A 13,331-nucleotide genomic window follows, 5' to 3' on the forward strand; every position below is an offset into this window, starting at 1 on the left:
GTCTCCAAACTGTTTATCATGTTTTGAGATGATTTTTGCTTTTGCTGTGCCTTTGTTCTCTTAGAATAAGACCATGGTATTTATTAGCAAATTAAGATTACTGAGTTCAATTTCTGAACCGTCTTCATAGTTGACAGCTCTACAATGTCTTCAATAAATCATCACTGTGAAGAATACAGGACAAATTCAAGGTAAGGATTTTAAATCTTGATTTTTTTTTTCCCCATTCCCCAAATTTCAGCTATTGCCTGGTTGTTTCAGAACCCATTTTCAGCTGCATATCAGCTTTACAAACAATAGGTAAAATATATTGAAGAACTTAAGGCTGATAACTGCTTTATTCAGAACTCTGTTCCATAGGGCAGTGTGGTGGGCTGACAAGGCTGGCAGCCAATATATTTTATAGTATTTAGTATGTGATATGATAAGTTTTGCAAAGCTTTTGGTCAAGTCACCAACCTCCTTACAATAATTATAAAAAGTTTCTTTTTTTGTGAGGCACTTTGTCCTTTATCTTATGGTTCCTAGATCCTTCTATAATAATTTATTTTTATTTTAATATGTGCTTTTAGTGTTGATTAGACTGTTGGACCAAATTCTTTGTGGTTAAATGTAAATTCACAGTTTTGCAATTTTGCAATGGGTATCTATCTACTAATGGATTAGAAAATATATATTCCTGTATTGGGAATACAAAACTGTCTGTATAATACTGCTGGTAATATGTGTGTTTCTGGCTGCTCAGGTTGCTATTCCTATAGCTTTTCAGGACTTGTTAAAGTGATTGCAAATGTGCATGTGACTTAAATTCCAAAGAATTCTAAGGGTGCCATCAGCCTTTGTCAGTTCAGGAAGGCAAAAGGAAAGAGTCAGCATCTTAAACCATTTATTTTTTACAACATATACAGATACAAGTTTATTCTTCAAGTCAGCAAAGAGGAAATAGCCTAGGTGGAAAGTTGCTTTTAGAATTGTTCATTTTACATAGTTTTCAAACAATCTAATGACTGGCACGTAGTGACTCCGCACTGTCAGAATGCTGTGACATGCGTTAGGAGGCAGAGGAAGGTGAGTGTGCAGCTAACAAGTAAGTCTTTCTGAAATACTCTATGCAAGTATTGGAGCAAAATCTATTCACTGTTATTTATTTTTGCGTTTAATTTGCTAACCCTGTCAAATGTCTATCACTATTGCAGTTACAAAATATTTATGACATAGTGAAAAAACTCCACCATTGTTACAGTTAGTGGGATACCCCAAAAGTAAACTGAGTTTTGTAGTGGTCTACTAAGAGCCAGTGATTAAAAAACAAACGTTAGCTGAAGCTTAACAGCATTCAGAGAGTGAGAGCAGAAGGGAGAGAGTTCTGTTTCAGAAGCTGCAGACTCAGCCTTTCACTGAACTGGAAAGCTACCAACAAGTTCTTTTTTTAAAGACAAATATTTCCTGAATATTTCAGGAACACATTCCCGTAGATTACTAGTTGAAGTCTTTAATTAATTCCTAGAAGCATATGATTTCTGGAAGCAGACCACTTTGAAAAGATGGCTATTGAGATCCTTCATCTAGTAAAACTCTTTACTATCAATAAAAATAGGTGATTAGGATTTAAAAATTGTAACTATACTGTATAAAAATTGTACAGTATTTTGCTGCTTCGTTCAAGCTGGATGAGTAAGATATAAACAGGAAGCTCTTCAGCCCATAGGAATTCCCCCCCGGTGTGCCCCAGTTCCTGAAAACTGAGCAGTACAGGAGCAAGCCTGGAATCCCTGGCAGCCTGAGTGTTGTCCCATCTAGTCACAGCACTGCAAACAGCACGTGCTTTGTGAGGAAAACCATAAAAAAAGATTCACAAGAAGATATTGGTATTAAAAAGTACAGTGGTTTTTTAAAAAAAATGGAATAAAATACTCCCATATGGCCAAGAGGCAACTGAGCATGAGGGTTTTACCTGTAAACTCATCAGAATGGGGCCTGCTACCACTCAGAGTGCTTTTTTCTGGAAGGTGTTGCCTATTTACATTCCTTTCTTTCAGACTTTATCCTGGAAACTGTTTCCTGTAAATAGTTTGTAACGTGAAAATGAATGTATTTTCCTTTCTGTAACTTGAGGTTGTGATATTTGTGCATTAATGAAAGTACTGAAACATTATAATTAGCCTGACAAAATTCTAGATAAATATTTTCCTGTTCTGTTTTACTGTGACAAACAGCAGAAAACAGTTTTAGATCTTGACTGATGAGGAAGATACTTAAATTAATCAACTTTTCCAACAACTGGAGAGTTATTGTATTAGCAGAAAAAGTACTTAACTGCTATTCCTAAGTTCCACTAGACTTCGGGCCAGTGGTGGAGCTGCATTACACCTTGTGACACTGCTGCTGTTGCCCCTGAATTTCACAAGATTTATTTCTTTTTTTAATTTAAATCTATGTGAAAGAAAACCATTACTGGCTGATGAAATGGGTGTAAGGGTTTTGTATGTTGGAGCAAGCATGGTGCTGAGTGATATTAAGAATTCTATTTTCAGTACTGTTGAATATTTTTTTTAAAGTAGTCAAATAGTTAAGGATAAACTCTACAGGAAAATAATTCTTATTTCTAAAAATACCCCAAAGCACTGGAAGAAAAAAAATTAGTGATATGAAACTGCCACTGTGTTAAAATAACAGAGAAAAAGACTAGCATTTAAGAACCTGTTGCATTAGTTGAATTGTGCAGTAGGTTGATGCATTTCCCAGTAATTCCGAAGTATTCCATATCAAATTAATTATGCTTAGAAAACTGTTTTCTGTCTCAGTACTAAAGATAAGCACTGGGAGGTGCACAGTCTCAGCGAGGGGCTATGTTACCAGGTCTGTGGTTATTTTTCCTGACAGTTGGAAACAACCTCAAGGGGGCATGTTTTGCCTTGTTAACATCTGACAGACAGGAACTCTCAGTAGGGCATTGTAAAAGAAACTGGTGGGAAAATGTAGCTTCTACCTGCTTATTTATACATCAGAGCATGAGTTGGCTTTCTTTTGGTTTATTCTGTAATTACTGGGGAAGGAAGGAGGTCTACCATCTGCAGATAGTGGACCTTCCTTTCCTTTCATCCTTACGCTACCAAAAGTGCACATCCTTGTAGTTGCAGTGCTGTTCTATTCTTTGCCTGATGCAGACTCTCTTAGGAGCAGCAGCAGTTTGTGCTTAAGTGCTAAAGTCAGCATGCAGGCTGCGACCGCAAGAATCAATCTCTGTAGTATGGATTCTCTCTTGAGTCAGACAGCTCACTCTGCGTGGTTCAGGGAGTGCTCCAGGGAGCCCAGATGTGTGCAGGGCCACTTACCCACCACAGGTATACTTTGTATGGGAAATGGAAGGGATGGGTGGTTTCAGCAATTGTTTTATTTGTTCCCTTGTAAGTTGGTATATATAGATTAATTAACTAACTAAAAACATTAATAACCCTCATGGAGTAAAAAAAGAGGCAACCGTAATATCTTAAATATCAAAAGATGAATTCAGCAAACATCAGACTTTAAACAGTGTTTCTATGTAAACAAAGTGTCAAGTGTTGTAGTGTAAGAGTGTTTATGCTCTCTGGGATTAAGAAGTAAGTAAAAAAAAACCAACGAACTGTAGGCATTTTCATACAACTCTGAAGTGTTAATTATGTTTTTCAGTACTCTGTTTGAGTTTGGTCAGTTTGGGATATCAGACTTCTTGTGCTGCAAAGAAACAAGCAGGCAAGTTCAAACATTTTTTCCTCTAAATCCAGAGGGAGGCGAAAATTCTGCAGTTTCTAAAAAGTAGTATATGATAAATATATTACACAATGACACATACTTTGGGACATGATAATAAATATTCTTTCTTTAAACGCAAGCCTGGAAAACTAGACTTTATAAGATGATAATGTTGTTCTTTATCAAAGTATCACTACCAGTTAGGTGTATTTAACTACTGTACAATATTTTGTTAAAGCAGATAAACCATAAATAACTTGAGCAATTTGTGTATATTCACCAAAGTTAAACTGATAAGCCAAGGAAGTTACAGTATATTTAAATCATCTCTTTACAGTCACTAAACACAGTGTTCAACAGGAATCCTTATGTAAAAGTGCATTATGTTAATATAATACACATAAAAGAACACTCTGGTTCTCTGCCTTTGGTTTCCCTTAAGGCAATTAGCTAAAATCTTTTGTTTAAAAAGGAGACGGGGTGGTAACATGTTTGTTTACAACATACAGTCCAAGAAAAATTCTTCATCTGCCTGTCAAGACTTTGCAGAAGTGAAGATAGAGGGGAGCCGACAGGCAGCTCTCCCATCTGCCATCCCATCTAGCGTTCCCAGATTCTGGATGTTAATCCAGCAGCACTGCCTGGTTAAGCATTAAAAGCACAGACCAAACAATTGCCGACCAGTTCAGACCTCAGCAGATTCCTTCAAGGGCACTGGAGAAGGGTTCAGTGTTGTAAATTCCAGTTTGCAGAATAAATGAAAGAACAAATGGTGGAGAGGAGGGGATGTGTCTGGGATTTTTCCACAATCTACTTTGTTGCGCTTGAATTCTGTTGGTGATTTAGTGGTGCCTTTGTCACCTAGAAAGAAGACATCCCATGTGTTTGTTCAGATCTGAAATATTTTGCAAATGATGATATTGTTTGAATTCTGCTTGTTAGTACAGTGCTTTAGCAATGGTGTGATAATATGTGTCAAATAATGCTTTAATAGTGTAGTAAGTGAAAAGGAATTGCCATCTCCTTAAATTCACTGTATGTGAAATGGGATTACCAACGCTGAAAAGATTTATTCTTCGTTTACAGTGAGCCTTCTCAGATGACAGCTCAGTGCTGTAGTAGCACTATGCAAATGTCTGCATAGTGTAAATGAGCGGGCAGTTAGATGGACTGTCCTTTATATAAACGTACGCTGGTGCATTTCAGTTGTTATTTTAAATCAAGCAAGGAGAAATTGAAGAGCTACAGAAAGGACAGTAAAAATGTTTAAACATTTCTGGCAAAAATTCCACTGAGAGTGACAGTGCCTCTATAAACTTGTTTTTGCTAAAAAGGAGATCATCAATCCCAGTGATTTTATTACATGCATGCATTGTAACGTCTAGTAACAAAAGCTCTACTGGGTGCCTTGTTTACTCAGGCCTACAGCAGAAAGCTATAACAGGACAGTGACAACGGAGCAATTACCCAATTAGCATGCACACTATAAAATCTACAGTGCAGCATTCCACTTTTGTTTCATAAAATGGGTAAAAAAAGGTGAGTGAAACTCCACACCATTCTGATTCATTGCAGTAATGCCCTAATAAATAACTGGAGATCTCACTGATCTTTCTGTGGCTATGCACAACTAAGTTTAAGGCTTTTATGGATCTGTCAGTCCCTTATTATGGTTTAACCAACACTAGCAGTGAAAAGATACTCTGTAACTTATGTATTACATTGATTCTAATGCTGAGCCATGGCACCTCTTACCTGCACAGATGTACTGGAAGCACTGGTGGTGACTATTCCATAACGTCGCTAAAAGTCAAGCTGCACGTGGGCCTGTCATCCTTACTTTGTGGGCTGTCAGGCAGGACTTGCAGGGGCGGTGAAATGAAGCCCCGGTACTGCTTACTTGACTTGGTCAGCTTTTTGAGCTCACTGGTAAAGGAAATGCCTTTTCTTTTGTCATCTCTTGCTGCCTGTAAAACAGAACAGATCACAGAAATGGTTTAACAGGTTGTTTAGCTGTAGAATACAGAATTTAATATGAAAACATCCAGCATTTTTTAAGCACGTGTCCCCTTTAAAACTCAGTGAAGCTATGCTTTCAAAATAACTGCATTCTTATGGTTGTTCAGACTAGACTGGCTGCAAATTACATATTTTCAAAGATTATGTATAGCATATTTGGGATAAACTTTTATAAAATTGATGCTTTTGACACAGTTACTTTAAAGCGGCAACAGCCATGAATTGGTGGCATCTACTGGAAAGGAGAATGCTGTTCCTTCTCCCAGCAGAACAGTACTTCAGTCCTTGCATTTTCCCAAGCCTGCAGCGAAGCAACAGAAATATTTTTTAACTGGACAGGAATAAAGGAGACTTTATTCCAGTAGTGTTCAAGTGCTGTCCCTTGGAACAGCCCCGTCTGTCTTAGCGCTATGGGGAGCAGGGCATGTGCAGCCAGATTTCAGAAATGAGAAAGCTGTAGCAAAAGGTAAAAGCTGTCAGGGGACTTGCAAGCTGTGAGAATCACGTTGCAGAATGTAACTGATGTCATTTTGCAAAGGATGGGGGAGCTGAGAACAGGAGTCACTTTTTGCTGTAGCCTCTTCTCTCCACCCGGACCTACAGGAGCTGGCAGCATAGCCCTGAAAGCATAGCTCTGCTTCATAAAAAAAGCATATTATATTCAGGCTAAAAAAAGAAGTTCGCATTTTTAAATGCAGCATCTCTTAACTTGTTTTTCAGCAGCCAGATGTCTTGTAGTTAGTTTGAAAAAACAAGCAACACAAAAACCCCATCAAACCTAGACTACAGAGCTGACAGGGTCTGGAAACAAAGTCATTCAAAGTCTCACTCGACTATTCAGTATGTTTCCAGTCAGCTCGTCATGCACCATCTACAAAACCAACAGCAAAGTGTTCCCTCCTTTACCTGAACCTGTTCTTTGAGTTTAAGAATAAATTTTCCTGCTCCCTTCCACTTGCTTTGGGCCTGAAACACGCACTCTTGATCAGAGAGAATCCTCTGAGACGGTTTAGATGTTGAGGACTTCTTGTTTGTTGGCTCTTTTGTCACCTCTTCCAGGAGCACATAGTCGCTCGGATTTGGATTGCTCAGAATGCTGTAGGAGTACTTGGCTTTGCAAAGAGTCTTTTAAGAGCAGAAAAAGAAGGCCAAAAAGAAGGCATTACTTCAGATTCAGGTTACCAGGCAGATCCCTCAGCTGAGCACACAGCTCACCTACCCCGTGTAAAAGCAGCCTCCACCCCCACCTTACAGACCCACGTGTGGAAGCAGTGCACGGCTCACCTGCTGTATGACATCCTGCGCGGTGCTGAAGCGCGGTGCCTTGATGACAGTGCGTGGCTGCTCGGGGGAGACATCGTGTACCTGAACGAAGAAACTGTCGTCCTCCGAGGTGATGGCTGCATCTTCCTTTGCTTCTTGAAAGACGTTTCTCTCATTTAAATTCTGAAAAAAAGAGAGCCAAATTCAGCTACTGCAGAGTGTAACTCAAAGCGGTGGTCATAGAAAGTTTTCATCACTTGAAAATCAGGCACTGTTGTGGCCGTATTTCATTAAATGCAATTGCTCTGTATAAAGTAGTTTTGACAAGCCAATATTGCTTACAATGTATACACCGTGTTTCTAATATCAGTGTATCTTTAATACCTTTTTCATTTACAGCTCATGCTGTGCACCACAGAGTGTCATAGGGCAAACCCACAGCATTGCTTCCATCCCCACTAAGTCAGATTTTCACCTATGTTTTCCGAAGGAATGCAGCTCAGCAGTGACATGTCTGTAGTTGCACACACTCACAAAGTGCTGCAGTCAGCTGAATGAAGCAGGCTGCTAATTGCACAAACTTCTACTTATTATCTTGGCTCCAAATATTAGAAACAAAGAAAAATGAAGTACTGACTTGTGAAATATAAAACAAACACTGCCATCCATTCCCATTGTTTAAACTAAGGAAATCACTGCACCTTCCTACTTTAAATTAAAAGACATGAAGTATATCATTATTCTAGGCTACCATTGAAAATTTCATCATCCTTCAAGGTTTTTAAAATTCTTTAGAAGTAAAATCCTTTCTAGTTTTCAGAACAAAAACTAGAAAAGCTGCTGATACATAAACTGATAGGTAATTGTAGTCTGGAGTTCTGTTACCTACCATCCTTGGGTATTAACTGTCTTTCTTTATAGTCATTTCCTCTCATGTCAAAATCTCCACGTACATTAAATTAGAACTATAATCAGTCAAAACAGTAAAGGAGTTCTGAGTCACAGAGCTGCTATTAGTGCTGCACAGGTGTACATACTGACAGGTGCATGAAGTCTCATTGTGCTTGTGCAGAGCTATGCTTTGTTTTTAGTGACACTGCTTGCCAAGTAGTGAAACAAATACTGCATCCTTTTGTTTCCTGCTCCTAGGCCATTTTTAGTTACCTTTGTAAATAACATTTTATCTAAAACAGACTTACTTCCTCTCGGGTTTTAAAGATGATTCTTCCAACATATCCTTCTTCTGGGAACCAACTGTTCAAGAGCTGCACAAGCCCTTCTTCAGGACCAATTACTCTCTGGAATGGTGGTTTTCTGCATTCACTCTTTTCTTTAGATAAAAAACTTTTCTCTTCCATCAGAAAATAGTCTGCAGCACATGACTCAGTGCCTTTTGTGGTCTCCAAGAGCTGAAACAGGCCGCAATAAATACACAGCAATTAGAATGCTAAATATAAACACTGCATAATTAGTAGCTATAAATGAATATGAATGAAGAAACTTTAAGAATCAGTAACTATTCTGATAGTGTGGGCATGATTTCCGATGTGTTCTTCCTTATGCAGTTATTTCATGCCAGGGTAATGCACTGTTCTCTTCAGGCCTGCCAGGCAGCTCAGCTATTCCAGGCAAGGCTGTCCTGTTTCAGCTCATTTCTGTCCTGTTGGGCAGGACAGACAACAAATGCAGCATCCCAGGACAGCACAGTCCTTTCCCACTGCTGGGATAACAGCCCTGCTAACTGCTTTTTCTCCTCACAAACATAGCCCTTTTACTCTCTATTCCTGTGCTGCTCAGATTCAAGGAGTTGTGCAGCGAAGTTTGCCTTGTTCTAAGGACAGCCTTCTGGCTGTCAGTCACACAGACTGTTCTTCTCAGATGCCCAAATATTACAATACTAATAGGGAGTATGTTCTAAGTTTAAAAACCCTTTCCAAGAACAGAAGAAGCCAAGATTTGGGAAAAAAAAATCACAGATATTTCTGTATTTCCAATGCAATTGATCCCACAACAATATATTTCTAAAGCAACTCCTTGCTGTATTGCTTCTGCATGCAAAAAATTAACGGAGACAAATGCACAGAATGAGGTCAGCGTGGGTTGGTGCAGCAGAGCCTGCGGAGTAGCGGGCACTCACCTGATGGAGAAGCTGTGCAGCCGTGGTCCCTCCACTGATGTTAAAAACAGTGAAGGGCTCCGGGCCTGGAATTCCATGGATTGTCACTTTGTAAGGGACAGAGGCTTTCCTTTCGCCCGAACTAAACAACTATTAAGAGAATAGGTTACTGAATGCTTTATGCTACATTAAAACGTAGGCAAGTTGTAAAGAACTCAAGCAAGCAAAGCTATCCAGCTAAGGCACGGCTTTTTACACTACAGAACAGGGAATTTAAAATAAATAAATAAATAAAGCTTTATCCTCCCACAGTTCCAGTGGGATAACCCGACTTACTTCCACTATTGCCCAGAAGAATTAGCCATTGGGGTACTTCTGAAAAAATGTGCAGGTTTAGGTGAAATATCTTTGAACATCTGTTCGTAGAAGTCTCAAGACCATAGCAGACATTAAGATAAAAATACATAGCATTCAGAAAAAATAATTAACTTACTATAGATGCAGGCACAGTGTTTCCAGAGGGACTTTCTTCCATCCTCCGACTGTTTATGAACAAACTAGAGATTTCCAGTGCCTCATTGTGCAGGTTATGGAGCTGGACATGTCTATAGCCTAAAGAGAAAACAACTTTTCCTAAGTACTTTACCACACTGTGGGACAAAAGTCTCACAAACTGAAAACTCAGATTTGCTGCATTTTTAGCTAGTCTTTGCTTTATCTACAGAATTTAAAGCACTGGAAAAATAATGCATTGATACTTTTGTCTGTAAAACAGTGTAGTCCAAATGCTGTGAAGTTTGAATGACAAATATAGCTGTCTACCCTTACATTACTGTAACTGTCCTGTTGTATTACAGTGGCATGAAGTAAACTTAGAATTATGTCTACCATTCTGCTGAAGAGCTGTTGGCATCATGGAAACTCCCTCCCCAAGTGTCACAGAATTACCAGTGCTGCTTAGATTTTCACTTGCCTTTGTTCACCTTTATTTCACATCTCCTATGGACAGTGCTGAAGATTCACCTCTGCCCCAGTGATCATTAGTTAGAGCAGTTTCTTTGGCAGAGGGCAAACAATGGAGAGAAACCATTCTGGTCTTCCTAAGGGAGCAGCAAGTCCTGAGCTGAGTCAAGCCCCTGGGGCAGCTGCCAGCTCCACGGGAGCGTCAGACCAGCATCACACTGCTGGGGTAAAGCATGCTGCCTGGTATTTGTTCCCTGTCTCCTCCCGAAGAACGCAACCAGCTGATTAAAAATATCCCTCCAGCAGGATTCAGTCCAGGAATCCAATGATGAACGATACTGGCATAGGATGTTACTACAGACCATTTTACCTCTTTTCAGAGCTTTCAGTGGAATGATTCTCTGAGCCGTTATAGCTGAACTGTTATTTTCAACAACTGCAAACCGAAGAAAGACCAAATCTTCAAAATGAACCCGGAAAAGAAACTGCTCATTCCACATTGGGTTGAGCGTGTTGCGATGAATGGGCTTGGTCCGGAAATGGCAGCTGTCCAGGGGCATCCCAAGCACATCGATTTCGATGCAAGGACTTCCTGTACTGTTGCTGGGGCACACGTTCTGCCCAGACACGATCTGAAGCCGAGAAGTACAGATGTGTGAATTAGCAGTCATTCTTTTCTGCCACAATTTTGAGCTAAACATTGTTTTCAACCACAGCCCTAAGTGTGGTTTGCTAACTGTTGGATTTAATTTCAGTGTCCCCCTACTTTTATCATTTCCAGGGCTCTAACTTCAGCACTGCTTAAACCCCACATGCCATTGCTACAATATCTTTCCTCTGAAAAAAATATACTGCATATCACGAGTGCAACCACTTGAGGCATTTGAAAGTTAATCCAGAAGGAATGTCCCAGTAACACAGTCAAAAGGGATCAAATTTTCTTCTCAGTTACTCTGGGGTGATGGCACTGACCTCTGCCTCGCTTTGATGCGCACAACAGAAGCATTAGGTTTGCAGTCACCCTGGCTGAGACACTTTTGGTTCTTACGAACCCCAATTTTATGCAACATTTCCTGAAGGGAATACCAGTTTTCGCCACCAATCCAAGAATAATACATTTGATTATATGACTTATTTGAAAATATCTTTTTTAATATTCAGTATAGTTTTTCATAATGACTTTTTGTGTAGCTTCTCAGGTGTTCACAGACCTGAAACATCCTGGCCCTATATTTAAGTACACATAGTTTACAATGGCAGAACAGATGTTTTCAAGACTGGATTTTGACAAAAGTTGTGAAGAAAACAGAGCAAGTAACTATGGATACAAAGCAGTCAATAAAATGAAATGAAGATGACCGTTTGCTTCTTCCCTCTCCAATTTCTTTTAGTTAAATTATCCTTCAGAAGTAGATACAATAATTAAATGTTCACACAAAAGCCTGACTGTAATGCTGGCTTAAGAGTGCAGTCAAACATTGCCTATTTCAATCTATCCAGCTGCATGAAATTCCCTTTTAATTGTACTTACTGTTAAAGAATATATAGCTGGCTCCTTATTATCAAGATCTCTTTCTAATGGACAAAACTGCTGGTACATTGAACAATTCTTATCCCATAGAACAGGAGGTTTCAGAACATATCCACAGCCACCATTAGAGTCAAACATTGCTGCATTGAGTTGCAGGGGAAGATCTGTGAAAGTAAGGCAGCCAGCACTGAGACAAAGCTGTGGTACAGTGGAAAAAGAACTGCAAGACAATGACATGCTTTAAGTATTTGGTTTTGAATTTTAGTTGTGTACAATCAATTCAGGTTTTCAGAGAAAGCTGTAGTTTATGCGCCCGATTTATCCAATACTTAATTATACAAAACTATTAGTTCATTCTCTTCTTTCTTCTTCTAATGTCTTCATCCAACTGTAGGACCTGCATATCTATTCTGTGAGAAGTATCTAGATATCTGCCATGAACTGCAGAATGAAAAAGCATCAGCTGTTTAGCTGATGATCCCTCCTTTGAAAAGGTGAGGGAATACAATATAGGAGAGAAAAAAAAAAGTTCTGAGCAACAATTAACAAGCAACCAGCACTTCTTGTAGAAGCAGTTCCGTACATTTTTATACTTGAAATTACAGAAGAAGATAACAGCTGCCTGAAGTTGTTGCTGGGCCAGGCACTTCTGTGGCATTGGAAGACAGATCTGCCTGCATCAGCATAGAAATTCCTAAACCCAAGGATTGCTGCTCTTAAAAATTAGATTGCCACTGTCAATCAGGTCAAGTGCTATTTCATAGTTTAAGGACTTAATTCATGTGTAAAATGCATAAAAATTAGAATCACAGAATCATAGAATTGTGTGTCCCTGACTCATACCGTCTGTCTGGTAGTTAAGAGCCACGAGTTGCACGCCATGGAGCCAGAAGATGAGTGGATGGGGATTGGAGGAGTCGATGCGCGTGGCAGCAGGGTACGTCCGCAGGAGCTGGCAGGTGGTGTGCTGGATCAGTTTCTGGGAGTACCGCCGGCACAGCCGCTTAGCAGCGTTCTCGTTCAGGGAGGAGATGTGGTAGCACTTGGGCGTCCTTATGATAGCACTGAGAGAAGCTGGGGAGTTATAAGGAGAGGAAGGGTCTTCCCACGTCTGCCGCATCACATCAAAAGGACCTGGAAAGTTAACAAAACCCTCAAGTCATGGAGTAAGAGCACTCCATGAGAAGAAATGTAATGTTTAAGTGCTGGAATGATACTGTGATTTAGTACTTAGGGTACTAAAGTCCAAACTCATGGCTGTAGTGTTGGCATCTATAGATTTGCATCCCAAACTCTCACATACTCACCCAGCTGTAGGGCCTTCCGGGATACACTATGCCATTCTTCTCATACATTTTACATTAGGAAGAGAGGCAAGATTGAAAGCCATCTGCTTAGTTTCTGAACAAGCAGCCTACAGAGTGCCATAGGAGATAGGATACAAATGCAGCAAAATACCTAAGAATTAGACACTAGAGTTCTTCATCTAGATACTAGCCTCTGGGAGGGAACTAACTGTGTTTGCTGCAGCCAGGCCCCTGGGCTGGAAGAAAAGCAAGAATCAGAAAATGAGTGCAAGAAAGGGTACAACTTTCTGTCGACAGCGCTGTACTGAAAGCAGGGATCTGGGCTCATCCCTGCTCCAGGGCCTTTTCTGTACTTTCCTTTGTATTTCTTTACATCTGTTCACGTGCAAGAGTACAA

The 13,331-nt window shown here is 39.8% G+C and overlaps 1 protein-coding gene across 4 annotated transcripts in view; it reads right to left on the reverse strand.

The window, feature by feature from the left end:
- Positions 1-3,337: 3,337 nt before the first annotated feature.
- Positions 3,338-13,331, reverse strand: part of PLCE1 (phospholipase C epsilon 1) — a 145,854-nt gene continuing 135,860 nt past the window's right edge. For all 4 annotated transcript variants that reach the window (XM_090145214.1, XM_090145215.1, XM_090145213.1 and 1 more), the window contains 10 exons: positions 12,471-12,761; positions 11,628-11,791; positions 10,467-10,728; positions 9,627-9,745; positions 9,155-9,283; positions 8,217-8,426; positions 7,039-7,200; positions 6,661-6,879; positions 5,491-5,702; positions 3,338-4,596 (listed from right to left, as the gene is read on the reverse strand). In XM_090145214.1, the coding sequence (XP_090001340.1) occupies positions 5,523-5,702; positions 6,661-6,879; positions 7,039-7,200; positions 8,217-8,426; positions 9,155-9,283; positions 9,627-9,745; positions 10,467-10,728; positions 11,628-11,791; positions 12,471-12,761 (1,736 nt within the window). In that variant the 3' untranslated portion in view covers positions 3,338-4,596; positions 5,491-5,522. The remainder of the gene's footprint in view (positions 4,597-5,490; positions 5,703-6,660; positions 6,880-7,038; positions 7,201-8,216; positions 8,427-9,154; positions 9,284-9,626; positions 9,746-10,466; positions 10,729-11,627; positions 11,792-12,470; positions 12,762-13,331) is intronic.

Source organism: Phasianus colchicus, chromosome 8, assembly GCF_987193195.1.
Source record: "Phasianus colchicus chromosome 8, bPhaCol1.hap1.1, whole genome shotgun sequence".
NCBI lineage: Eukaryota > Metazoa > Chordata > Aves > Galliformes > Phasianidae > Phasianus > Phasianus colchicus.